Here is a 26,829-nt window from a genome sequence, read left to right on the forward strand (position 1 = left end):
TGTTGTAAGCTGTAGTCTTTCCTGTAGTAAGTTGGAGCCTTCCCTGCAGTAAGTTGGAGTCTTTCCTGTAGTAAGTTGGAGCCTTCCCTGTAGTAAGTTAGAGTCTCTCCTGTTGTAAGCTGGAGCCTTCACTGTAGTAAGTTGGAGCCTTCCCTGAAGTAAGTTAGAGTCTCTCCTGTTGTAAGCTGGAGCCTTCCCTGTAGTAAGTTAGAGTCTCTCCTGTTGTAAGTTGGAGCCTTCCCTGTAGTAAGTTGTAGTCTCTCCTGTAGTAAGTTAGAGTCTCTCCTGTTGTAAGCTGTAGTCTTCCCTGTAGTAAGCTGGAGCCTGCATGCTGCCTCTTACATGCTGCTTGCTGATGCAGAGTGCGCAGCCTCGCTGTGCGTCCAAGGCCTGTATGCATCAAGCATTCTGCTCCTAATTCTGCATTAACCAAGAAACTGTATGTTGCAATATGGCTGCACTTACATTCTATGTAAATTGCACTCAGTAAAAAATCCTTAGAGCACAAAATTATGTATTGTTCTGGGTATTTCTGAACACATACTACCGATAATACATAATTCCATAAATCGTTCCTCACCGACTTCAGTTCCTGCGCTGCTGGGATGACGCAATCATCGCTGTCACTTTCTATAGATTCGTTTCCATCTCTCGTTTGTCGTCCATCGGGATCTGTACAAAATAAATTAAATTATAAAAACACTGACTCTGTTTTATTCACTTTTACTAATAATTGGTCCAATTATGACTTTTCAGTTCCCCTGTATATACCTGAACAGCCCCTTTTTCAAATATGTAGTTCCCCTTTTAAAGCAAAATTAGTATATACTCTCCTCCCGCAGCAGCGCCATTCCAGCAATGCCTACAAATTTAAAAAAAAAAATGGAGTCCATAGGTAAGAACAAATGAGGGCACTCACCGATCTTCATGGGATTCAAAACTTTATTACATCTTCACATCTTCACATAAAATGCATAACCGGAGCTGGCAGCGCCGCTGATGATGTGAGCAGGGGAGCAGCTGGGACGACGGCCGTTTCGCGCTGTGCTAGCGCTTCTACGGGTCCACGAACTGGTCAGGTGAGACAGCGGAAATATAGTGCCGAATCTACTGCACCTCCCCTATTCAGCAGCCTGACCCTCCCGGTCATTAGAACAATACAGATAAAAAGCACAATTAAAAACATATTAGCACACTAAATATCCGACATTGCCCTGGCTGTGCTATACTATTGGCTCATTACAGATGTTACGAACTATCTTAACCCATATAATTAATGAACCCACTGCCATTAATATACCACGAGATGTTAAGTTCTGTATATACCTCATTCTAAAACCACCGCCATATCTACCCTATCATTGAAGCCCAAGGGGCCCATGGCATTACTCCGCAAAATCCACCTTGCCTCACATTTCAACAAAAAACCGCCAAGGTCTCCCCCTCCGATAGGTAAATTAACCTTTTCAAGCCCAGCAAAAGTCATTAAATCTGCTCTTCCTTCATGATGTTCCTTCATATGGGTGATTAACCGTGGTACCCCCTTACCCGTTACCAAAGATCTACAGTGCTCACGAAAACGTATGTAGAGTGGTCTTATTGTTTTCCCCACATAGAAATATCTACATGGACACCAGATCACATACCTTACATGATCTGTCCGGCATGTAATCAACTCATTGACCACCTGTTTCAATGCTCCTATTTGCAATACCCGATCCACAATATGCTGAGCGCAAAATGAGCAGTGTCCGCACTTATAATTCCCCTTCGGGGCTGTCGACATTAACCAATTGTGGCTCGGTTTCCTAATACGATTCTGGACTAACCTGTCTCTCAACCTTACACTACGTCTGTTCGCTATCAACGGACCTCTAGCCACTATGTCACTCAAATCCTTGTCTCTTCCTACAATATGCCAATTCTTTTTCATCGCTAGTCTTATCTGTTGGTCCATATTATTAAAGGAAAAGCAAAAAGTGAATCTTTTTTCTGCTTTCTCTCTCTGTCTTTTTTGACGGGACAACGTATGAGTGATATCTATCCTCCTCTCTTCTATCACTTGTTCCCTGGCTGATTGTAATAATTTATGTGGATAACCTCTCTGTTTAAATCTATGCAACATCTCATCAGATTGCCGTAAAAATCCTTCCTCCGTATTATTTACTTTGCTCACCCTCAAAAACTGACTGCGAGGCAATGCTCTTTTCACATGTCCCGGGTGAAAGCTCTCAAAATGCATCATGGTATTGGCAGCCACTGGCTTCCGATACAGAGAAGTACAGATTGTGTCATTCCTGATCTCGACCAATACGTCCAAAAATTCCAATTTATGACCGCCAAATACTGACGTGAACGTCATATTCATCTCGTTGGTCTCATTGAGATACTGTACAAATGCATTGAACGACTCTTCTGTCCCGTCCCAGATCACCACTATGTCATCAATGTACCTCTGGTAAAACTTAATATGTCGTCGGAAATTGTTGTTATCTGTATAAATATACTTTTCTTCGAACAAAGCCAAAAACAAGTTGGCGAAAGTGCACGCTACCGGAGTACCCATCGCGGTACCCACCTTCTGTAAATACCAATCGTCCATAAACATAAATGCATTATGCGTGAGGATGAAATTCAAACTCCCACATACGAATTCCCTAAATTTATCCCCTTTATTGGTTGTGCACAAAATCTGTTCAATAGCCTCCACACCCATTTTCTGGGGAATTTTTGTGTAAAGATTTTCTACATCAATCGAAGCTAGGGAGAAATTCTCCTGCCATTCATAATTTTGGATACTCTCTAAAAAAGAATTCGTATCTTTCAGGTATGCCGGGACGTCCTGCAATAAAGGACGTAATAACCAATCCATATACTGGGAAAGGGGCTCAGTAACCGATCCTATCCCAGCAACGATCGGTCTACCCGGAGGATGGAGAACAGATTTGTGCACTTTAGGGATGTGGTACCAATGGGGTCTGGATGGGTACTCCGGTAGCAATCTCTCAGCTTTCTTACGGGTGATAACTCCCTCTTCAACGTATTTCCTCAAAAATGATCTCAACTCCGTCTTAAATTTAACTAACGGATTACCAGTTAAACGCACGTATGTTTCTCTATTTGATAATTGTCTTTCGGCCTCCGCGACATAATAAGATCTGGGAAGCAACACCACTTTGCCCCCTTTGTCGGCGGCTCTAACCACCGTATCCTCCCAAGACTGTATCTCTCGCATAGCACTATTCTCATCTATAGTCAAATTATGTCGTGGTTTCTGATAATAGAGGGCTTCGACATCCTTGATTACCTGTGCCTCAAATAAGTCCACTAAGTTCCCAGGAGAGACTAGAGGCATAAATTTAGACGGAACACCTCCTGTAAATGCGGCACTCTTATCTACTTCCAACTCATCCATAATGGTCCCCTCATTAATGCCCATCAGTAATCTAGCCTCCTCTCTAACGTCCGCCAAGGAATCTGTTCCCGCCATAAAACCCAATGGGCCAATAGTGCACGGGATCTCCCCTTCTGGAACATTACTGATATCAACTTTATTATTAAACGCCTTAAACAAGTGAATTTTTCGGATAGACTTAAACAAATCGATTCTAAATTCCGTCATGTCAAACTCCTGTGGGATGCAAAACCCTAAGCCCCTAGACAGCAATGATATATGTGTCGCAGAAAAAACATGATCAGTGAGGTTAATAATCGCATTCTCCTGTCCTGAACTGTCTAGTATCTTCGGTTCCAGGCTACATGTTTCCTCTTGTGTTGTCTGGCCACGCCGTCTGTTCTTTCTGCCCCTCCTGATCTTCCTCCTAAAGGGGTCGATACATCTACATTGTCACTCACGGCCGGTAATAATTCCAACGAGCTGGCCGACATTCCTGCCCCATCGCTCATACTTGACTCAGAGTCTGTAGTCAGATATTCTCTCTTACGCTGCTGGTTCTTATATGTGTTCTTTTTCCTCCATCGGGGGTTAGATCTATTCCCTCCGGAACTTTCTTTCACATTAGACCAGGTAAAAATATGCCCTGTATCAAAATCAATTTTGTCCCGGACAAACTTGTCCCGTTTCCTTTGTTTTACATTAATTTGTATAGGTGTCAATTTGCTCTCTAATTTTTTATTAAAATCCGCCCATTGGCTTGCTGACAATCTGGACTTCAATTCCATCTGTGTTTTATTCATCTCGTTGTTTACTAGGTCATAGCTTTTTGTATTGTTTCGCAACACCAGGGCTAACAAATCTTGTGAGCATCTAAGCATAATGCTCTCCCACTCTTTGCGAAAAGCTGGATCGTCGTTGTGTTGGGAAATTTGTTTCCAAACTCTCAGTCCTCTAGGGACTCGTCCATTCTCATGATACGACTGTAAAGATTTGTTAGTCCAAAATAATTTGATTTCTCTTTCGGCCAAACTAGTCATTTTATATTCCAGCGCCTTAGTGCTTAATGACTGTATCCCCTCCACCTGCTCACATATAGAAAAATAGCTGTCAACATCTAAGCGGCCTGCTAATAATCCTGCTACCGGCCAGATCATGTAGTGTATGTGATCTGGTGTCCATGTAGATATTTCTATGTGGGGAAAACAATAAGACCACTCTACATACGTTTTCGTGAGCACTGTAGATCTTTGGTAACGGGTAAGGGGGTACCACGGTTAATCACCCATATGAAGGAACATCATGAAGGAAGAGCAGATTTAATGACTTTTGCTGGGCTTGAAAAGGTTAATTTACCTATCGGAGGGGGAGACCTTGGCGGTTTTTTGTTGAAATGTGAGGCAAGGTGGATTTTGCGGAGTAATGCCATGGGCCCCTTGGGCTTCAATGATAGGGTAGATATGGCGGTGTTTTTAGAATGAGGTATATACAGAACTTAACATCTCGTGGTATATTAATGGCAGTGGGTTCATTAATTATATGGGTTAAGATAGTTCGTAACATCTGTAATGAGCCAATAGTATAGCACAGCCAGGGCAATGTCGGATATTTAGTGTGCTAATATGTTTTTAATTGTGCTTTTTATCTGTATTGTTCTAATGACCGGGAGGGTCAGGCAGCTGAATAGGGGAGGTGCAGTAGATTCGGCACTATATTTCCGCTGTCTCACCTGACCAGTTCGTGGACCCGTAGAAGCGCTAGCACAGCGCGAAACGGCCGTCGTCCCAGCTGCTCCCCTGCTCACATCATCAGCGGCGCTGCCAGCTCCGGTTATGCATTTTATGTGAAGATGTGAAGATGTAATAAAGTTTTGAATCCCATGAAGATCGGTGAGTGCCCTCATTTGTTCTTACCTATGGACTCTAGTGTTTTCTGTTGAAGAGGTGCACCCGGGTCAGGATTCTCACAGCTGCAATTTCTACATCTGATAGACACACTATTGAGACCTGTGGACATATCACTGGTTACCGTTTATGAGCAGTGCCACCCGTCTTTTTCTTCATATTTGGACTTAAAAAAAAAATGACCTTCACATCCAAACATAGAATACGTGTGAACAGATGCTAACCTAGAGTCACCAACTCATGTACAATCAAATAAGGCAGCACTCTGCAGCACCAAAACTTGTAAACATGAAATATGAAAATTGACTTGCATTACTGCACTAGAAGTATGAAAAATTGAGAAAGTTTAGCGCATAAATTGGCCAATTCATGTGTACCTGGTAGTGATGATAAGGCATTTCTCGTTTACTAGGACCTAGACATTCCTTTCCTCGCTTAGAATAAAGTCTTCATCTGTATGGGAACCTGTGAATCCTCTCTTAGACTGAAATCTATATATCTGGAGGGGTAGGTTCCTGCCTTGGTTAAAAACGCCTGTAACTAAGAGACGGAGTGCTCAGTCAGAAGGCTAATGCGTAGAAATTTCAAAAAAACTGCTGCCCTATTTATTTGATCGAACATGAGTTGGTGACTCTAGGCTCAGCACCTGTTCACACCTAGCCTATGTTTGGATGTGACGGTCAGGTTTTTTTAAATTTGTATTCATTAGCCTTCTGACTGAGCACTCCGCCTCTTAGCTACAGGCGTTTTTAATCAAGGCAGGATCCTACCCCTCCAGAAATATAGATTTTAATCTAAGAGAGGATTCACAGGTTCCCATATAGATGAAGACTTTATTCTAAGCGAGGATTGTCATTGTTAGGTCCTGGTAAACGAGAAATGCCTTATCGTGGCTACCAGGTACATATGAATTGGCCAACTTATGCGCTACACTTTCTCAATTTTTCATATTTCTAGTGCAGTAATGCAATTCAATTTTCACAATTCATTTTTGTGTTTGTAAGTTTGGGAACTGCAGAGTGCTGCCTTATTTATTTGATTCCAGCAATGTCGGCACCAGGTATATGAGGGCTCTCGTACCATTGTTATGCCGTGTGAGCCCTGCAGTCAATCACTGGCTGCTATAGGGCTTCTGCGCTTATAGAATGCAACAAGACAGATGAATCTGGGCTTTTTTGGACCATCGCTGAGTGGAAGGTCCTCTGCGGCTTCAGAATGACCAAGTCCATACCGTATGAGTTGTATGGTTTTAAGTAGAAGATCTTGACTGACCTGATGATGGCCAATCTGAAGCTGCTGGTGTGTTATGATCTGGTGATTAGGGAGCGACATGCGTCTAGCTCTGAGCAGGTGGCAACTATACTGACTGCAGTCCCTAAGCTCAACACAACACTAGAAGTAGCCGTGGAATACTTCTAACTCAGCCTAGGCATCTCGTCACAGCCTAAGAGCTAACTACCCCTAAAGATAGAAGCAGGAAAACTATCTTGCTTCAGAGAAAATCCCCAAAGGATAGATTAGCCCCCCACAAATAATGACTGTGAGAGGAGAAGGAAATGACATACGTAGTATGAAACAAGATTTAGCACAGGAGGCCACTTCTAGCTAAATAGAAATAGTACAGAACAGAACGCTGTGCGGTCAGTAAAAAAAAACTAGAAAAAGTCCACCACAGAGAAATGCAAAAATCTCCACACCTGACTAAAGGTGTGGAGGGCAAACTCTGCTGCCCAGAGCTTCCAGCTTAACTGAATAGATCCATACTGAAAAGCTGGACAAAAGAACAAAAACAAAGAAAGTACTGAACAATAAGTCCAAAACAAGAGAACCGCAAAAGGACAAGCAAGGACTTAGCTTTTGATGAACTGGTCAGAGTGTCAGGAAAGTCCTAAGAGCAATGACTCCAGGCAGGAACAATTGACAACTGGCATTGAATGAGGGATAAGGCCAGACTAATATAGCCAGCCAGAAAGACGATCAGAAAACAGCTGCTGAAGCTAAATCCAAGAAGCAGCCATACCACTCAAAACCACAGGAGGGAGCCAAAGAGCAGAACTCACAAAAATGCTACTTACAACCACCGGAGGGAGCCCAAGAGCGGAATTCACAACAGTACCCCCCCCCCCATAAGGAGGGGTCACCGAACCCTCACCAGAGCCCCCAGGCCGATCAGGATGACCCAAATGAAAAGCACAAACCAAATCGGCGGCATGAACATCGGAGGCAACAACCCAAGAATTATCCTCCTGGCCATAACCCTTCCACTTGACAAGATACTGAAGCTTCCGCCTCGAAAAACGAGAATCCAAAATTTTCTCAACCACATATTCCAACTCCCCCTCAACCAACACCGGGGCCGGAGGATCAACAGATGGAACAACGGGCACCACATATCTCCGCAACAAAGATCTATGGAAAACATTGTGGATGGCAAAAGAGGCTGGAAGGGCCAAACGAAAAGACACAGGATTGATAATCTCAGAAATCTTATAAGGACCAATAAACCGAGGCTTGAACTTAGGGCAAGAAACCTTCATAGGAACATGACGAGAGGACAACCAAACCAAATCCCCCACACGAAGCCGAGGACCAACACACCGACGGCGGTTAGTAAAACGCTGAGCCTTTTCCTGGGACAACGTCAAATTGTCTACCACATGAGCCCAAATCCGCTGTAACCTGTCCATCACAGAATCAACACCAGGACTATCAGAAGGCTCAACCTGCCCTGAAGAAAAACGAGGATGGAAACCAAAATTACAAAAGAAAGGCGAAACCAAAGTAGCCGAACTGGCCCGATTATTAAGGGCAAACTCGGCCAACGGCAAGAAAGTCACCCAATCATCCTGATCAGCAGACACAAAGCATCTCAAATAGGTTTCCAAGGTCTGATTAGTTCGCTCAGTTTGGCCATTGGTCTGAGGATGGAACGCCGAAGAAAAAGACAAATCAATACCCATCCTAGCACAAAAGGCCCGCCAAAACCTGGAAACAAACTGGGAACCTCTGTCAGACACAATATTCTCCGGAATGCCATGCAAACGAACCACATGCTGAAAAAACAATGGAACCAAATCAGAGGAGGAAGGCAATTTAGGCAAAGGTACCAAATGGACCATTTTAGAGAACCGGTCACAAACCACCCAGATAACAGACATCCTCTGGGACACAGGAAGATCCGAAATAAAATCCATGGAAATATGCGTCCAAGGCCTCTCCGGGACGGGCAAAGGCAAAAGCAACCCACTAGCGCGGGAACAGCAAGGCTTGGCTCGGGCGCAAGTCCCACAGGACTGCACAAAAGCACGGACATCACGCGACAAGGAAGGACACCAAAAGGACCTAGCAACCAAATCTCTGGTACCAAAAATCCCAGGATGACCAGCCAACACTGAACAATGGACCTCAGAAATCACCTTACTCGTCCATCTATCAGGAACAAACAGCTTCCCCACAGGACAGCGGTCAGGCCTATCAGCCTGAAATTCCTGAAGCACCCGCCGCAAATCAGGGGAGATGGCAGAAAGAATCACCCCTTCCTTAAGAATGCCAACTGGCTCAAGGACTCCAGGAGAATCCGGCAAAAAACTCCTAGAGAGGGCATCCGCCTTAACATTCTTAGATCCTGGAAGATATGAGACCACAAAATCAAAACAAGAGAAAAACAGGGACCACCGAGCCTGTCTAGGGTTCAGCCGCTTGGCCGACTCAAGGTAAATCAAATTCTTATGATCGGTCAAGACCACAATGCGGTGCTTGGCTCCCTCAAGCCAATGTCGCCACTCCTCAAATGCCCACTTCATAGCCAACAACTCCCGATTGCAGACATCATAATTGCGTTCCGCAGGCGAAAACTTTCGGGAAAAGAAGGCACATGGCTTCATCAAGGAACCATCAGAATTCCTATGTGACAAAACGGCCCCTGCCCCAATCTCAGAAGCGTCAACCTCAACCTGAAAAGGAAGAGAATCATCCGGTTGACGCAACACAGGGGCAGAAGTAAATCGGCGTTTAAGCTCCTGAAAGGCCTCAACAGCCTCAGAGGACCAATTAGTCACATCAGCGCCTTTCTTCGTCAAATCGGTCAGGGGTTTAACCACACTAGAGAAGTTGGCAATGAAACGGCGATAAAAATTAGCAAAGCCCAAAAATTTCTGAAGGCTCTTCACAGATATGGGTTGAATCCAGTCATGAATGGCTTGGACCTTAACAGGATCCATTTCTATAGACGAAGGAGAAAAAATAAACCCCAAAAAAGAGACCTTCTGAACTCCAAATAGGCACTTAGACCCCTTCACAAATAGAGCATTATCACGAAGGATCTGGAATACCATCCTGACCTGCTTCACATGAGACTCCCAATCATCGGAAAAAAATCAAAATATCATCCAAATACACAATCAGGAATTTGTCAAGATAATTGCGGAAAATATCATGCATGAAAGACTGGAACACAGATGGAGCATTAGAGAGCCCAAATGGCATCACAAGGTATTCAAAATGGCCTTCGGGCGTATTAAATGCAGTCTTCCATTCGTCACCCTGTTTAATACGAACAAGATTATATGCCCCTCGAAGGTCAATCTTGGTAAACCAACTAGCCCCCTTAATCCTAGCAAACAAATCAGAGAGCAAAGGTAAAGGGTATTGGAATTTGACCGTGATCTTATTAAGAAGGCGATAATCAATACAGGGTCTTAAGGAGCCATCCTTCTTGGCAACAAAAAAGAATCCCGCTCCCAATGGTGACGAAGATGGCCGAATATGCCCCTTCTCTAAAGACTCCTTAACATAGCTCCGCATGGCGGCATGCTCTGGCACAGACAGGTTGAAAAGTTGGCCCTTAGGGAACTTACAGCCAGGAATCAAGTCAATAGCACAATCACAGTCCCTGTGTGGTGGAAGGGAACTGGACTTGGGCTCATCGAATACATCCTGGAAATCTAACAAAAATTCAGGAACATGAGAAGAGGGGGAAGAGGAAATTGACATCAAAGGAACGTCACTATGTACCCCTTGACAACCCCAACTAGTCACAGACATTGATTTCCAATCCAGCACTGGATTGTGTACTTGTAACCATGGAAAACCCAGTACAACAACATCATGTAAATTATGCAACACCAGAAAATGGCAATCTTCCTGATGTGCAGGAGCCGTGTACATAGTCATCTGCGTCCAGTACTGAGGTTTATTCTTGGCCAATGGTGTAGCATCAATACCCCTCAAGGGTATGGGACTCTGCAAAGGCTGCAAAGAAAAACCACAGCACCTAGCAAATTCTAAGTCCATTAAGTTCAGAGCAGCGCCTGAATCCACAAATGCCATGACAGAAAAAGATGACAATGAGCAAATCAGGGTCACAGACAGGAGAAACTTAGGCTGCACAGTACTAATGGTAACAGATCTAGCGACCCTCTTAATACGCTTAGGGCAATCAGAAATAGTATGAACAGAATCACCACAGTAAAAACACAGCCCATTCTGACGTCTGTATCCCCTCTGTTCCGCTCTAGTCAAAATCCTATCACGTTGCATGGGCTCAGGACTTTGCTTAGAGGACACTGCCATATGGTGCACCACTTTGCGTTCGCGCAGGCGCCGATCAATCTGAATGGCCAGAGACATAGATTCGCTCAAACCAACAGGCGTGGGAAACCCCACCATAACATCTTTAAGGGCTTCAGAAAGACCCTTTCTGAAAATTGTTGCCAGAGCGTCCTTATTCCATTTAGTGAGCACAGACCATTTTCTAAATTTCTGGCAGTATAATTCTGCCGCTTCCTGACCCTGACACAGGGCCAACAGTGTTTTCTCAGCATGCTCTACAGAGTTAGGTTCGTCATACAATAATCCGAGCGATTGAAAAAAATGCATCTACATTAAGCAATGCCGGATTCCCTGACTCAAGTGAGAATGCCCAGTCCTGAGGGTCGCCACGCAGTAGAGAAATAACTATCTTTACTTGCTGAACGGGGTCACCAGAGGAACGGGGTTTCAGAGCAAAAAACAATTTGCAGTTATTTTTAAAGTTCAAAAACTTAGATCTATCCCCGTAAAACAAATCCGGAGTAGGAATTCTAGGCTCTAAGGCCGGAGTCTGAACCACATAATCTTGAATACTCTGTACTCTTGCAGCAAGCTGATCCACACGAGAAAACAAACCCTGAACATCCATGCCTGCATCCAAATCCCGAATCACCCAGAGATCAAGAGGAAGGAAAAAGACAAAACAAACTAAAGAGAAAAAAAAAATGGCTCAGAACTCTTTTTCTCTTCCTTCTTTTGAGAGGCATTCAGCTCATTTTTGGCCAGTTGTACTGTTATGATTTGGTGATTAGGGAGCGACATGCGTCTAGCTCTGAGCAGGTGGCAACTATACTGACCGCAGTCCCTAAGCTCAACACAACACTAGAAGTAGCCGTGGAATGCTCCTAACTCGGCCTAGGCATCTCGTCACAGCCTAAGAGCTAACTACCCCTAAAGATAGAAGCAGGAAAACTATCTTGCCTCAGAGAAAATCCCCAAAGGATAGATTAGCCCCCCACAAATAATGACTGTGAGAGGAGAAGGAAATGACATACGTAGTATGAAACAAGATTTAGCACAGGAGGCCACTTCTAGCTAAATAGAAATAGTACAGAACAGAACGCTGTGCGGTCAGTAAAAAAAAACTAGAAAAAGTCCACCGCAGAGAAATGCAAAAATCTCCACACGTGACTAAAGGTGTGGAGGGCAAACTCTGCTGCCCAGAGCTTCCAGCTTAACTGAATAGATCCTTACTGAAAAGCTGGACAAAAGAACAAAAACAAAGAAAGTACTGAACAACAAGTCCAAAACAAGAGAACCACAAAAGGACAAGCAAGGACTTAGCTTTTGATGAACTGGTCAGAGTGTCAGGAAAGTCCTAAGAGTAATGACTCCAGGCAGGAACAATTGACAACTGGCATTAAATGAGGGATCAGGCCAGACTAATATAGCCGAGCCAGAAAGACGATCAGTGAAAACAGCTGCTGAAGCTAAATCCAAGAAGCAGCCATACCACTCAAAACCACAGGAGGGAGCCAAAGAGCAGAACTCACAAAAATGCTACTTACAACCACCGGAGGGAGCCCAAGAGCGGAATTCACAACACTGGTGAAGGTCCGTGTCCATCCCTGGTAATGATTAGAGCTGAATGATGCAACGTATAACAGAGGACAGAAACAGAGGCTTGTATAGGAGTCTACTAGTGGAGGCCGTGAGCATATCAAAATTATAGTTTAAAAGTCGCTGGAAAGCCGCGCTAGAGATTAGTCAGACAGGGGGTCCCGGATGGCTTTTCTTGAGACATTTCTCTCCCTACACGTGCACGCAAAGAGAGACCTGTCACTCCAGGGCAACGGATAGGGAGAAGGCACCGAGGACCTGCCTGTCTGACTAGTCTCCTGTGTGACTTAGTCCCACCTGTCTGACTAGTGTGCTATGTGAATTAGTCCTCCCTGTCGGACTAGTCTCTCGTGCAAATTAGCCACGCCTGTCTGACCAGTCTCCCGTGTGAATTAGTCCCGCCTGTCTGAGTACTCTCCTGTATGAATTAGTCCCGCCTGTCTAATTACTCTCCTTTGTGAATTAGTGCCGCCTCTCTGACTAGTCTCCCATGTGAATTAGTCCCGCCTGACTGAGTACTCTCCTGTGTGAATTAGTCCCGCCTGTCTAACTACTCTCATTTGTGAATTAGTGCCGCCTCTCTGACTAGTCTCCCATGTGAATTAGTCCCGCCTGTCTGACTAGTCTCCCGTGTGAATTAGTCCCACCTGCCTGACTAGACTCCCGTGTGAATTAGTCCCACCTGCCTGACTAGACTCCCGTGTGAATTAGTCCCGCCTGTCTGAGTACTCTCCTGTATGAATTAGTCCCGCCTGTCTAACTACTCTCCTTTGTGAATTAGTGCCGCCTCTCTGACTAGTCTCCCATGTGAATTAGTCCCACCTGTCTGACTAGTCTTCCGTGTGAATTAGTCCCGCCTGCCTGACTAGACTCCCGTGTGAATTAGTCCTGCCTGTCTGAGTACTCTCCTGTGTGAATTAGTCCCGCCTGTCTAACTACTCTCATTTGTGAATTAGTGCCGCCTCTCTGACTAGTCTCCCATGTGAATTAGTCCCCCTGTCTGACTAGTCTCCCGTGTGAATTAGTCCTGCTTGTCTGACTAGACTCCCGTGTGAATTAGTCCCGCCTGTCTGAGTACTCTCCTGTGTGAATTAGTCCCGCCTGTCTAACTACTCTCATTTGTGAATTAGTGCCGCCTCTCTGACTAGTCTCCCGTGTGAATTAGTCCCGCCTGTCTGACTAGTCTCCCATGTGAATTAGTCCCGCCTGTCTGAGTAGAATAGCCTCAACAATGGGGAGGACCGTAATCGACCAAAAAATCTGTAAACCAACAACAAAAGTCCCCCAACACAACGTAAAGAATCAAATAAACATCTTTATTCAGAATACAAGTTTAACATATATTTAGGAGATGAGAGCAAACCAAAAGGACAGGATAGAAAGAAACACACACTGGACAAAACAAATATAATGACAGTGTCCTGGATATTAAATATCACCTGCTGGAGACATGATTAAATATCACGTATAGATAGATACAAAATAAAGTGCATAGTGCTCATGATCGAAAGTCTCAAGACAGATATGAATTAATAAATCACACCCATGTATCTGGGATATGAAATAATTAATAAATCACACCCATGTATCTGGAGTACCTCTCTCCCTGATCGACCCCAGGATTAAAATATAATAGAATAATGTAAAGTGCATAATCTCCTAAGGGCAATCAGGGACAGTGTCATGCATATCATAGCTCAAGGGAACTAATCGTAGCAGCATATAAATAAAAATCACAGATAAGCATAAATACCCAGAATTCAGTTCCATCCAACGTACCCCTTCTGAGGAAGACGTTGACATCGAAACGCGCGTCAAGGGGTATGTTGGATGGAACTGAATTCTGGGTATTTGTTTTCTAACATTTACAAGACTTTTTGCATTTTTTGGTTGTTCTACTCTCTTTTACGGATACTTACACATTAGTACAAAAATACAAAGAGACCATTTAGCTTTATGCTGATGAATACCCACCTGTTGCCTCCGAATCTTCAGCGATTTCATCTTCTGATGTGTCAAATCTTGGATCTTCATATTGTCCATGTGCCGGTGGAGATTTCTCCTCCTCCTCCTCGTCATAAACAGACTCCTCTAATGGCTCGCTAATATTCTCCTCTTCAGCAGATTTATTATGTTCTGCCTATAATAAGACAATTCAAGTAACATAACACAAGTAATTATTCCACAAGGAACATTTCTACTTAAAGGGAATCTGTCACCAGAATTTTGTTATCCCGTGATGTAGGGGCAGATCCTGATTCCAACGATGTGTCACTTAGGTTTTAATCAAAACTGCTGCACCCAGTAAACTATCGGCTGCAAATCTACCAGTTCTGTGAATGCTGAGCTCTGTATAATCCCACCCCCACACCAGTTATTGGTAGCTTTCTACCAATCAGTGGTAGGGGCGTGGCTGGACTACCTAGCAGCAGGCCAAGTAGTCCTCTAGTGAAAATTTCATGCATTTTGGGCGTGCGCTAGCGATGTGCCATCATTCAGTGACGGACCCTGGGACGCGGGCTGCAGTGTTTCCGGGTCCGTCACCGCTAGCGCAGATAGAGTATCTGCTAGCTCTATATGCGCGAGCGCGATGGCATGTCGGCACTTGCATTAACGTAACCCGTTTAACGCATGTGTTGAACGGGCTGCTTTAACGTAATGTGAACTTAACCTAATTCTTACCCTAACCCTAGTGGAAAAATAAAAATAAATATATTTTCTTTATTTCATTATTTTCCCTACCTATGGGGGTGGAAGTTATTTACTATTTTTTTATATTTTGATCACTGTGATAGGGTCTATCACAGTGATCAAAATGTACCTCGAATGAATAAATGAATCTGCCGGCTGGCAGAGTCGGCGGGCGCACTGCACATGCGCCCGCCATTTTGGAAGACTTCGGCGCCCATGGGAGAAGAATGGGAGAAGATCGACGGACACCGTGTGGGACGCCGGGACTCGTGAGCTACAGGGGGGGGGGGGAGATCAGACCATGGGGGGAGCGGAGGACAGAAAGGAGGGGAGAAAAGACTGACGGCGGCTGCAGATCGCCGCCGTAAGTCGGTGGCAGATCGCGGTCTCCAGCCATGGCCGATGATATTGCAGCATCAGCCATGGCTGGATTGTAATATTTCACCAAATTTCATTGGTGAAATATGACGATTGCTCTGATTGGCTGTTGAAAGTGAAACAGTCAATCAGAGTGATCGTAGCCATGGGGCTCAAATACAACTTCCCCTGTACCTGCAGGTTGGGTGAAATTGCAGTTTACCCTTTCACCCGATCTGCAGGAACGCAACATATGCGTCACAGGTCGGGAAGGGGTTAAATGCTGTCAGGTTTGGGTCAGGAGTAGTGATGAGCGAGTGTGCTCCTTGCTCGGGTTTTCCCGAGCACGCTCGGGTGGCCTCCGAGTATTTATGACCGCTCAGAGATTTAGTTTTCATCTCGCCAGCTGAATGATTTACAGCTACTAGCCTGCTTGAATACATGTGGGGATTCCCTAGCAACCAGGCAACCCCCACATGTACTCAGGCTGGCTAGTAGCTGTAAATCATTCGCCGAGATGAAAACTAAATCTCCGAGCAGTCACAAATATTCGGAGGTCACCCGAGCGTGCTCAGGAAAACCCGAGCAACGAGTACACTCGCTCATAACTAGTCAGGAGACCTGCTGCCAGTTCGTGCATCACGGTGTACAATCAGGCCTTATTCAGATGTCGGTGCATTACAAGGACTGGAATTACTGCAGTCCTTTAGTTCCTCTCTGCTGAGGTAGAGATAAGAAAAGGAGAGCTGTAATGCTTTTATTTTAATTTATCATGTAGTATTATTATAGCAGGCTATTGGAATAAGATAAATAAAAAAGCAAATAAAATGCGTGCATTCCCTTTCACAGACTACAGATAAAATCATAACGAATGGATAAACCCTCGGTAAATTAAAACAACACCATTATATTATGGAACTGATATATATGTAAATCTTTAATATTATTTATAGGGCTCCAGACTGTACTTATTCACCAGATTGTGTAATACAAACTCTATACATTGGCAAATAGATCGCTTAGACTTGACAAGGCTGGTGTACTTACGTTTGTAAAATGGCTGCATAATCCTGATATTAAGATGAGCATTTTAGGAGTCCAGCTACAGAATGGGAGAGCTCATTCTCAGCCAACCCGCCAACAAATGCAGCTTGTGCTGAGCAGTGTGAGATCTCAGCAGGGAGGAGGGACATTGAGGTGCAATCAGGCTATGTGGGTGGAGACTGAGATAAACTTCATAAAGGATGGACAGCCATGCTAAAATTCATTTTTTTTTCACAGTAAGTACAACATCCTTAGCACATCTAAGAGATCTATATAATAATATATGAAATCTGGGGACAGATTGCAGCTTCACGAAAGTATCACTATCGGGAGAGCAGGGCATGTGTCCATGGTGCTGGGTGCCAGAAAGGGGTCACGAATATGCATTCTGCAATAACTAGAGTATCAAAAAATGGGACTAGGGTGGAAAAGTGAATTTTTACCCCAGATGAAAGAAAATCTAGCTAAGGGGAAATGCACAATACGACAATATATATGACGCTGGTAGAACGGCAATTGTAACTTTTTCTGCTATTCCTAATAAATTTACTAGCTAAACACTTGAATTACCTAGAGGAATGGGAGTGAGAAGTAGATTGCCTCTGGTAGGTTCACCTACAGGTTGTCCGAAGATAAACTGACTAGTCATACTGCTGACAAGTGGAGAACAAACAGCAGAGCAGTCAGGGCTGTTTGACAATCATCACGCTGAAGAAAACTAATAGATGTATTTTCCCATAAAGAATAATGTTTAAGAAGTGGAGCGTTACGGATGTATTTATCAGTTTCTGGCTTTTTCAGCAACGCTCCGTTATGGGCCATTTATTGAGCAAGTCACTGACAGTAAACGATGGGGATTTCATGTACAAAAACAAAGTGTAGAAAAAATGACTCCGCTCACCAAAAAGAAAGATGATACAAAGTACAGCAAGGATTTACAAGCATCTGTACCCGCGCAAAACTCACAGCAAAAGGACTGTCAGCAAAGCTGCAAATCAGGATGTATAAATGTGCCCGGTAGATGCATTCAATACTGCGGCTGAGCACGGGGGTCTCAAGGTGTAAAAACTCACATACCGTCCCTTTAGGAGGTCAAAACCGCAATCACAGATGTGTTTTCTAAAGTAAGCGATCAAAGTAGGTCGTCACATATGTTACAAATGAAAAAGAACAGGGCGAGTAGTCTATATAAAGGGTCTGCTGGCTGGTTTAATGGTAAAGGACGTGTTAAAGGGTTGGTCCGGTGATAAGAAGTTATCTACTATCCACAGGACAGGTGATAACTTATAGACTGGTGGGGGTCCAACTCCCATCAATAGGTCATATTTCAGTTTTGTTCTTGTATTATTACATAAATTTGGGAAGATTAAGAAAATTAATTAGTACAGTCTACAAGGGAATGTTTTTGGAGAAGGCCAAGCAGGCATAGGGAGACTTACAGGCCATGCAATGCTCCTTAGGGAATTTGTATGTGCAACCAGCCTCTTCAGAGAGGAACAGGACTTGGAAGCAACAATCCTAAAAGTCATTATCGACCCTTTTAACGTGCCTTGACAAATGACTTAGGATAAGAAACCAAACCAGAAACTTCGTACATGTTTCTGGATGTTTGCTCCTCATCAGTGCAAAGCAAGAGATCTGATCTGGCCGTATGAGAGGCCCCTGACTGGGGGTCAAAGGGGACATAGTTCTTGTGGTGAAACTGCTTTGCACTGCAGAGGGGCAAACACCTCAAAACACGTGTCTGCAAATGGAGTTTCTGGTTTAGCTCCTTATCATAAGTCATATGACAAGGCTCCATATTGACTTTTAGGATTACTACATCCAATAGGTGGCACCAGAATTCATATCCTTTTCCTCTCTAAAGAGGCTATTTGCATATTTAAATTCCCAGACAAACGTTGCATGGCCTGTAAGTCTCCTTACACCGACGTGGCACACTCCACAAAGAGAAACGTTCTCCCCTTAGACCTCCGTCAGAAGCCTTTCATACAGCCAAATCAGATCTCTTGCATTGCACTGATGAAGGGCAAACATGTGGAAACACGTGTCTGCAAATTAAGTTTGTGGTTTGACTTCTTAGACTAAGTCATATGGAAAAGCTTGGTAAAGGGTGGATATTGACTTTTAGGATTGATACTTCCAGTAAGTGGTGCCAGAATCCATGTCCTCTTCCTCTCTGAAAAGGCTACTTGCATATTTAATGAATGCAGTGTCACATGTCCATCAATAAAGAAAATACATCAGTCGTACCTCCGAAATGTTGAAAATGGTCATTGGATTTGTGTTCATTGTTTTTTCTTCATCAATGGTTTGATTGACTGGATTCTGAAATCACAAAAAATGATGCAATGTATGTATGGAAAGATCTGTGACCAGCAAATGTAATTACTATTGATATGATGGTATAATCCGACTACAATCACCACTGTAGTCGGATTATAATGGTATTTCTTATGGCAACAGAAGAACGTCACTCCATATATAAATTTCAGAAGTTTTCTGCACTCCAGTCACACAGGTGGGCTGGCAAAAGACACAGTTTCCACAGTAGGGCACATAAAATCACACTTTCTAGTAAACACTTCCTTCGGGTCATAGAATAACTGTGCTACAAATTAAATAATATAATTGCGAATACTGAATGATCTGAAATGCAGTGCACTCGGCCATCTTCATCGGTACACTGGATTTAGTGTGGAGAGGTAGGGCACATACAAGACTAGGGATCCACAGAAATCCTCCTGGCCATGGACTAGTAGAAAACAAGAACAGGGAGCATGGGACCTCATTCCAGTGGGGTTCCCAGTGACTGAGCTGTCAACGTGTGCACATATCCCAATATACATTTTTGGAGAGCTGTCAGACTTTTTTAGGCAAAACAGCGTTTCTCACCAGGGTTTCCATATTGGCTTCAATGAATGAGACTTTCTTGTCTGCTGCAGATTTCCGAGTCCTTGGCTTCGGCTTTGGCGCCTGCAATGTACATAATGAGAAAAATGTGACTTTGGCATCATATTTGAGAAATCATTCAGGTAATTTATAACACAGAAGAGCATAATATCTACTAAGGTCAGATCAAAAGGTGTTAGAATGAAGGAGCGGTGCCCCTACTGCACAACAAGGGTCTTAGAATATCCAAGCGTTGTCCTTGGTGTCCATGACCACTAGACAGTCCATCCTGGCGAATGTACGGAGTCTATGACTAGTGGTCAGGGGGTGATAAATTGTGGTTGTCTGGATTTGGGGGGATTGTGGCTGTGACTGAGGAAGGGAGTAGATAGGGGTATTGTGAAGACTGAAGAAGTAGGGTGGTCTTCAGAGACTATGAATGAATTTGCCAAGGTGCCGTATTGGCGGACTGCTGGACCATCGTTGCCCAATGTCAATTTACATAGCCATCTTTTACTATTTGAGAACTACTGAGGGGAGATCTGTTCTGTCTCCAGGAGGTAACAACCCCTGGTGACATCTAAGGCCAGGGCTCACACTTCCCCGGTTGCAGTGTGATCCTACCTAACAAAGCGCTGAAGATTTGCCTATGTCTGACTTAAGGAATCATGGTCCATTGAATGGAGACATTGTGAAGGTCTCACATTAAGTGTAATACCATGTCAAGGGATAAGATATTTTTTTACGAACCCCCCTCCCGGTTGAATATCCCCATTTCAGGCACATTTTGAGTTCAAGACGTGAATGTGCCTGCGTATGAAGAATGATAATCAGAGTCATCTGCTTTCTGGGTAGAGGCGATGTTCTTTATCAGCCTGTTAAAATTACTTCGGGTGTGACTGCTGTTGCCACATAAAAATGTGTTGGCTTACAAATATTTTGGAAGTGAGAGTTGTGACAGTCAGCACAATGTGTAGGACACATGTGGTCCGCTCCCCAGACCGGGATTTTATGAGTTCCACTTGTAGACACTAACTGTTTAATCCCCGCGTTCGGTGCCATATGCAGAAGCACGGCCGACACAGTTAACATCTCCATTGTCAACCGCTGTCCCAGAATTAAACTCTTTTAATGGATGTAAGAAAAAGCCAAACGCTCGGGTTTTGTTGCTTTTTTAATCATTTTTTCACCTGCATTTTGGAGTGGAAAAGAATAATTTTCTGTTACAAAATACACATAAAAAACCCGTATGAACACATCCTATAACCCTATATGATTTTAAGAAGTTTTTATATTCTTTTACTAGAAAAAGATGACTTCTACTTACCCCATTTGAGCCTCCATTCATCAAAAAGTTTGGGCCCACCTCTCAAAGTCACAATTAGTGGCGTAAAGCGTGCCAAAAACATACATTTCTGGGAGAGTTCGAAGACGGGCCAAATTTATTACAAGACGTGTGCCACTTTATGAATTGGGTTCATCTCTATCCAGTGCACCCTTCATTAAAGGTGCTGTCCAGGACCATTTTCCTTTTTTTACTATGGGCCTAAAAACAAACAAGCAAGTAGTTGCTACCTACAGTACCTGACTTTTCTACCCGGTGGCGGCACAGAGCGGTCACTGTCCACTCCTGCCGGTGATTCAGATGCTCCATGTCATCAGAGAAGCTCTTCCTCGCTGCCGTCTAATGTCATGCTGATTGACAGCCAACTCCCTGCAGTTAGGCAGTGGGAAGCCGGCTGTCAATCAGCATGACGACTGCAGTCAACAAATCAGAATGGAAGGGAATCTGCCTCTCCATTGGCGTGACATCGGTGGCAGAAACCAAACACCAGATGGCCACGGACGGTGTCTGGTGCTACACTTTGGCCCTTATAAAATGAATGGCGCTAACAGCTACCGTGTGTGGAGAGGTGTATCCATGTTTTTCGAAGCCTGGATTACTCCTTTCCAGGGATTCTCTGGGACTACTCCACTGAGGGGTTATCCTAAATATCAGATTGGCGAGGGTCCGACTCTCAGCAGCTGAATGAAGCGGTTGTGGATCTTGCTAACGTGGTCACAGGAAGTCCTATCTTTACATATATATATCTTGACTCCATGCTACACAGCCTCACATTGCTTCACTTTCATCATGCCTTATGTGAGTTAAGCTACATATGAAAAAATGCAGCAACAGGTAAAGTGCTGTACACTCTCTCTGTGTAAGATGGAAACTATAAACTTGCAAAGCTTCAAAGTTGACAACTTAAAGGGATCCTGGCCAGAGATTTGTGCTGCTTTAACCACGGGTAGCATGAATCCGACATCAGCTGTGTTACTGCAGAGAAAATATATTTTGAAAAGCCGGCAAGAGACTATGCATCTCAAATGGCTTGTCTTAGGTGGGCTTCTTCATGTCTCGCTCCCTTATACTGACAGGTCTTTCAGGTTCCCTTTAATCCAATCAAGGTCATCTGTCACCAGTTTTTTACTCATCTGAGAGCAGCAGAATGTAGGGTCAGAGATCCAGATTCCAGTGATGTGTCACTTACTTTACTGGGTGCAGTAGTTGTAATAAAATCCCTGTTTTCTCTGCTGCAGATCTAGAAGAGCTCTAAATGCTGATCTATGTAAAACCCCGCCCACACCACTGATTGGCTACTTTCTGTGTACACTGTCAGCAAACTGCCAACAAGTGGTGGGGGCGTGGCTGGACTAGGATGCATGAGTCACCTAGTCCTGTAGCAATAATCTCCTGCTAAGAAAACACTGGTTGCATTGAAACAGCAAAACAAAGCATAGTAAGTGACATATCGCTGGAATCAGAGCCTATATCATGCTACTCTTAGAGATTACATAGCAACAACATGCTGACAGATTCCCTTAAATAAGTATTCAAGTGTACTTACAAGAGGGACAGGCTCTAAGGCTTTCAGCTTTGGTGCCTGCACTTCTTCATCTGCAAGTAAGCGAACTGGAACTGGTCTTTCCTTTGGCAGCTCATCCACCAATGGCCCTGTGAGAATCGTCTCACTTGGAGGCAGGTATGTGGCTTTCCACTTCAATGTCACCTTAATCGTTCCTTTTTCATTCCCCTTAATATCTGTAAGCTGAAATGTGCCTGTGAGAGAAAAAACCAAAGAAAGAAGAATATTCCTCATACAACCTTCACAAAATGAATGTAATCTCTATGATGATGTCAATACTAGATACGAGATAGATACAAGAAAAAAATATATCACATTTAAAAGGGTCAATTTTTTCTTCTTACGCGGGTCCGTTGACAATCGGCCTACCACACCGGGACTGACAGTGATTGGCTGTAATCAAAGGAAGAACTTAGCAGCGGTACGTAATTTCCCTGCAGCGCCTCCGCAGGGGAAATTTAGTATTACAGTTTCCAATGAAAACTATGGGCTTGTATAACACACATACATGCTGGGTCCTCCTGCCTTGTGTTGTGGTTTCTTAGAGGAACTCTTCTCTATTAACGAGGTTTTTCGGGTACAATATTGATGACCTATTATTATTAGCAAAGGCCGTCAATATCAGATTGGGGGCTCTGACCCTCTGTTTCCGCGCAGATGAGCCATTTAAAGGGACTCTTGTTACGTGACTCCTCCTACTTAGAAGGCAGGGTTTAGTTAGGCAGCATTCTCCAACTTAAAGGGGTTGTCCGATTTATAAAAAAGAAGGCTGCTTACTAACAGTCATAGTGTTAGAATAATGGAGCCCCATATACTCTCACTCCATTCCAACGCTGCCTCCTCACCAGTGTATGGTTTACTTTGGCCGCAGGCATCATCGTTGGCACCCACTCTAAATAGACAACGTGCAAATAAATGGATCCCTACGGCAACCCCTTTAAGGCCACATTCACATGTCCGTGTTGGAGAACAAGTACCCATTATAGTCTATGAGCATGCAAACATCTCCGTCTGTTTCCTTAGACCGATAGTCCGCAAAAAGACACGGGAACCAGGAAAGCTCACTGATGGTATCTTAGTTGCATCCTAGTGCTCTCCATTTTTCACCATCAGTTTTTCATTGCATTCAGGAAAAAACTATGAAACTGTAATGGTAAAAACAGACACGGACCCAGTGTCAGAGTGGGCTGCCATGGACCCACCAGTAACCAACTCCCCACTTTTCAGCTACATGCAAATGTGACATTATCCTCAATCACAAATTTATAGAACAATGAACTGGGTAGATCGTTAAATTAATAAGATGCCACCTCTGTCTGTACATAGAGATTCCAGTATATTGTGCCAAGTTCTGCTCATATAACAGGGTGGTTCTTGCAGAGGGGCCCACCAGAGGATTCTCCGGTTCTCCCAAGGGCCAGTCCAAGAGGACCAAACCTTGATGAAAATCTGATCCCACACACTGATGGAAATTCAAGATGCTGCCTCTGCCTGTACATAATGATTCATGCATATTGTGCCAAGTACTGCTCATATAACAGGGTAGTGGCTTTCTCTTGTAGAGGGGCCTACCAGAGGATTTACCGGTTCTCCCGAGGACCAGTCCAAGAGGACCAAACCTTGATGAAAATCTGATCCCACACACTGATGGAAATTCAAGATGCTGCCTCTGCCTGTACATAATGATTCATGCATATTGTGCCAAGTACTGCTCATATAACAGGGTGGTAGCTTTCTCTTGTAGAGGGGCCCACCAGAGGATTTACCGGTTGTCCTGTGGGCCAGTCCAAGAGGACCAAACCTTGACGAAAACCCGATGGAACACACTGATGGAAATTCGTCAGATTTTGTACGCGCCAGAAAAATCACTGATGTCTGAATGAGGCCTAAAGAACAGCCCCTAATAGGGTGCTGGAAAATGGATTTTCTACATCAACTCTTAACAAAGACGACTTATATGAACACTTTCATACCTGAAACGCATTTATCATGAGCCAGCGGGATGAGAGGGACCCTGGCTTTGCCCAGGTACGCTCCGCTCGTTTCCTCATCATCAAAAACATACAGAACAAGGGAATCAGACTTAAGATATCGGTCCAGGGCAGCCGTCATTGGGACTGGAAAGCACTTGTGATCTTCGAAGTGAGGATTACTGCTGCTTGTAATGATGGGGGTGTAATGGTCACTGAAGTGGAAAAAGGTGTAGGCGACATAAGGACTGGGCTGCCGAGAACGCTCCCCGGACGGCAAACTGCTGCAACTGTTGATGGTGATGAAGAGCTCATTCAGATTGTCCTTTCTTAGGCCCAAGTGCTCCATTTTTCTCACAGTTGATGCCTACAGGGGCAAAAGTAACAATAAGATATGATTAAAGTGACGATATTAGCGATTTAGTAATGCACATTTAATAAAGGGAGTCATATGGTGAGGACAAGTACAAGAAGGGGTGCCAATAGTCGGACCCCAACAATTTAAAGGGGTTGACCATTACTTTTTTTATTGATGCGCATGCACCGTTCACCACACTATCGCCAAAGATCAGCCTTTCTCAGGCAAATCCAGGGGTGAAGCTAGCCGGTAAGACGGACTGTGGTCCAGACCGCATGGCTCCGTCCAAGCAGAATATGGTGGACGGCATAAAAAAATGATTATTTTCACATTTTGATTACTAGATCGATTCCATGCAGCCATTCTAAAGATGGAAAGGAGGAGTAAGGGACATCAGTGATCATCGCTCCGATCTTGGATTGCAATGAGTGGACTAGCCGAATGTCTCCTGAACCGATTGGGGCAGTAATATATAAAGAGGTCACACTTAGGTCGGGGACCGCGCAACCGTACATTGCGATCCAAGATGTGAAGATGATCATGGAGCTCTAAGAGAAGAGTAATGACCTGATCATTCTGAAGAGGATCCTTAAGGTTTGATGTGATATAGCCGAGGGCCTTAGCGCGCTCCTTGTAGAGCCGAATTGCTTGTTCCATGGGAACTTTAAGCCTCACCCAATACTCCAGTGTGCCATAGTTATTGGCATCATTGTCGACTCCTGAAATAAAAAAAAAGAGCATCAAGGTCACGTTCAACTGGTGACCAACATTGAAGCTACAGAACTCTTCCGTTCTTACCAACCAACACGGCGCTGTAGTATATTCTCCCGCTCTTCTCTAGGACATCATGGAATCTGAGCTGGCACGCAGCGACTGTCTTATAATCGGTGCCAATCGCCAAGTGGACCTCTAGGGGTACAGTGTTCTTCTGCAAGAACTGCAGGAAAAAGTCATCAACCCGTACCAGATACTGAGAACTGAACTCATAGGATGGTTGCAAACCCCTTACGACGGGGGTCGTCTGGAGCTCAAAGTCATAAAAAGCGTATGTGCAGAAGGTGGCGGGCTCTTGGTCTCCAAAGCTGTTGATGGCCGCTGGAGAAAACACCGCCTTGGATATATGGATCTCAAGGAGATTTTCACCCCTTTGTAACTGCAAAGATTCATCAAATTCTTCCACGTCATCATCTGGCGTTATGTCCGGTGTGAACTTGTACTGCTTTGTGCCATACGCAATATCCTTCAACTGGGCTGGAAAAAAGAAGTAATAAAATACTGATTGCCATCGGTGTATGGTAAAAAGTGATATAGCAGTGACTTCTGTGATTTTTACACTCCAGAATTCTGGCATAAAACACCTAACTTGGAAGTTGTGCAAATATACTGTGACTTTTGGCGTTTACACCTGGTCAATATGAGCATATTACGGGGTGGCTACGCCCACATGTCAAATTAATGTAAAGATACTCTACTTTAAGAACACTGTGATGTTTAGTTGCATGTTGGAAGCATGACGGTGGTCCAAAAAGTGAAGATAAGAGGTCATTGCTTTGCAAAAAGATGGTAAAGCTATTAATGTCTCCAGATGGAAGAAGAGGTCACATGCTTAGAGTAAAAGGAGCACCGGATACACGACCTGGATGCTACCCAAACTGACCCAAAAGCAAAAGAAAATGCGCTCCAGCACGCTCAAAACCATATACATAAACCAGAGAAGTTCTGGGATCCTGTTCTGTGGATCAATGAAACAAAGCTGAAGCTTTTGCTTAGGCCTATGGACGAAAAATTAAGCAAATGCTTACAAAAACACTGAGCCTACAGTGAAGTTTGGCCGTGGCTCGGTGATGCCTAGAGGGAAGCTTAGTGGTGGCGGTTTAGAGATACCTTCAGGGAAGCATGGTGGTGGCTCAAAGATTCCCACAGTAAAGCATGGTGGTGGCTCAGTCATGTCTATAGTGAAGCATAGCAGTGGCTAGGTGATACCTACAGTGAAGCATAGCGGTGGCTTGGTGATGCCTATAATGAAGTAAGGAGGTGGCTAGGTGATGCTCTGGAGCGGCTTTGCTCTCTAGAGGCCACTGCCCATAAGGAATAGGCCAAGATTCATCAAGAACATTATCAACAGCTGGTATCTGGCTATGCATCACGTTTGCAGCAGGTC

The 26,829-nt window shown here is 44.2% G+C and overlaps 1 protein-coding gene across 1 annotated transcript in view; it reads right to left on the reverse strand.

Moving 5' to 3' along the window:
- The window catches only part of RPGRIP1L (RPGRIP1 like), a 161,938-nt gene that overhangs the window by 29,974 nt on the left and 105,135 nt on the right, over positions 1-26,829 (reverse strand). Inside the window, exons 15-22 of the mRNA XM_069738570.1 lie at positions 25,467-25,919; positions 25,236-25,387; positions 24,314-24,677; positions 22,323-22,534; positions 19,435-19,515; positions 18,793-18,867; positions 14,422-14,587; positions 581-672 (exon numbers count right to left, since the gene is read on the reverse strand). Of these exons, the coding sequence (XP_069594671.1) occupies positions 581-672; positions 14,422-14,587; positions 18,793-18,867; positions 19,435-19,515; positions 22,323-22,534; positions 24,314-24,677; positions 25,236-25,387; positions 25,467-25,919 (1,595 nt within the window). The remainder of the gene's footprint in view (positions 1-580; positions 673-14,421; positions 14,588-18,792; positions 18,868-19,434; positions 19,516-22,322; positions 22,535-24,313; positions 24,678-25,235; positions 25,388-25,466; positions 25,920-26,829) is intronic.

The sequence above is a fragment of the Ranitomeya imitator genome, chromosome 9, assembly GCF_032444005.1.
Source record: "Ranitomeya imitator isolate aRanImi1 chromosome 9, aRanImi1.pri, whole genome shotgun sequence".
NCBI classification, from domain to species: domain Eukaryota; kingdom Metazoa; phylum Chordata; class Amphibia; order Anura; family Dendrobatidae; genus Ranitomeya; species Ranitomeya imitator.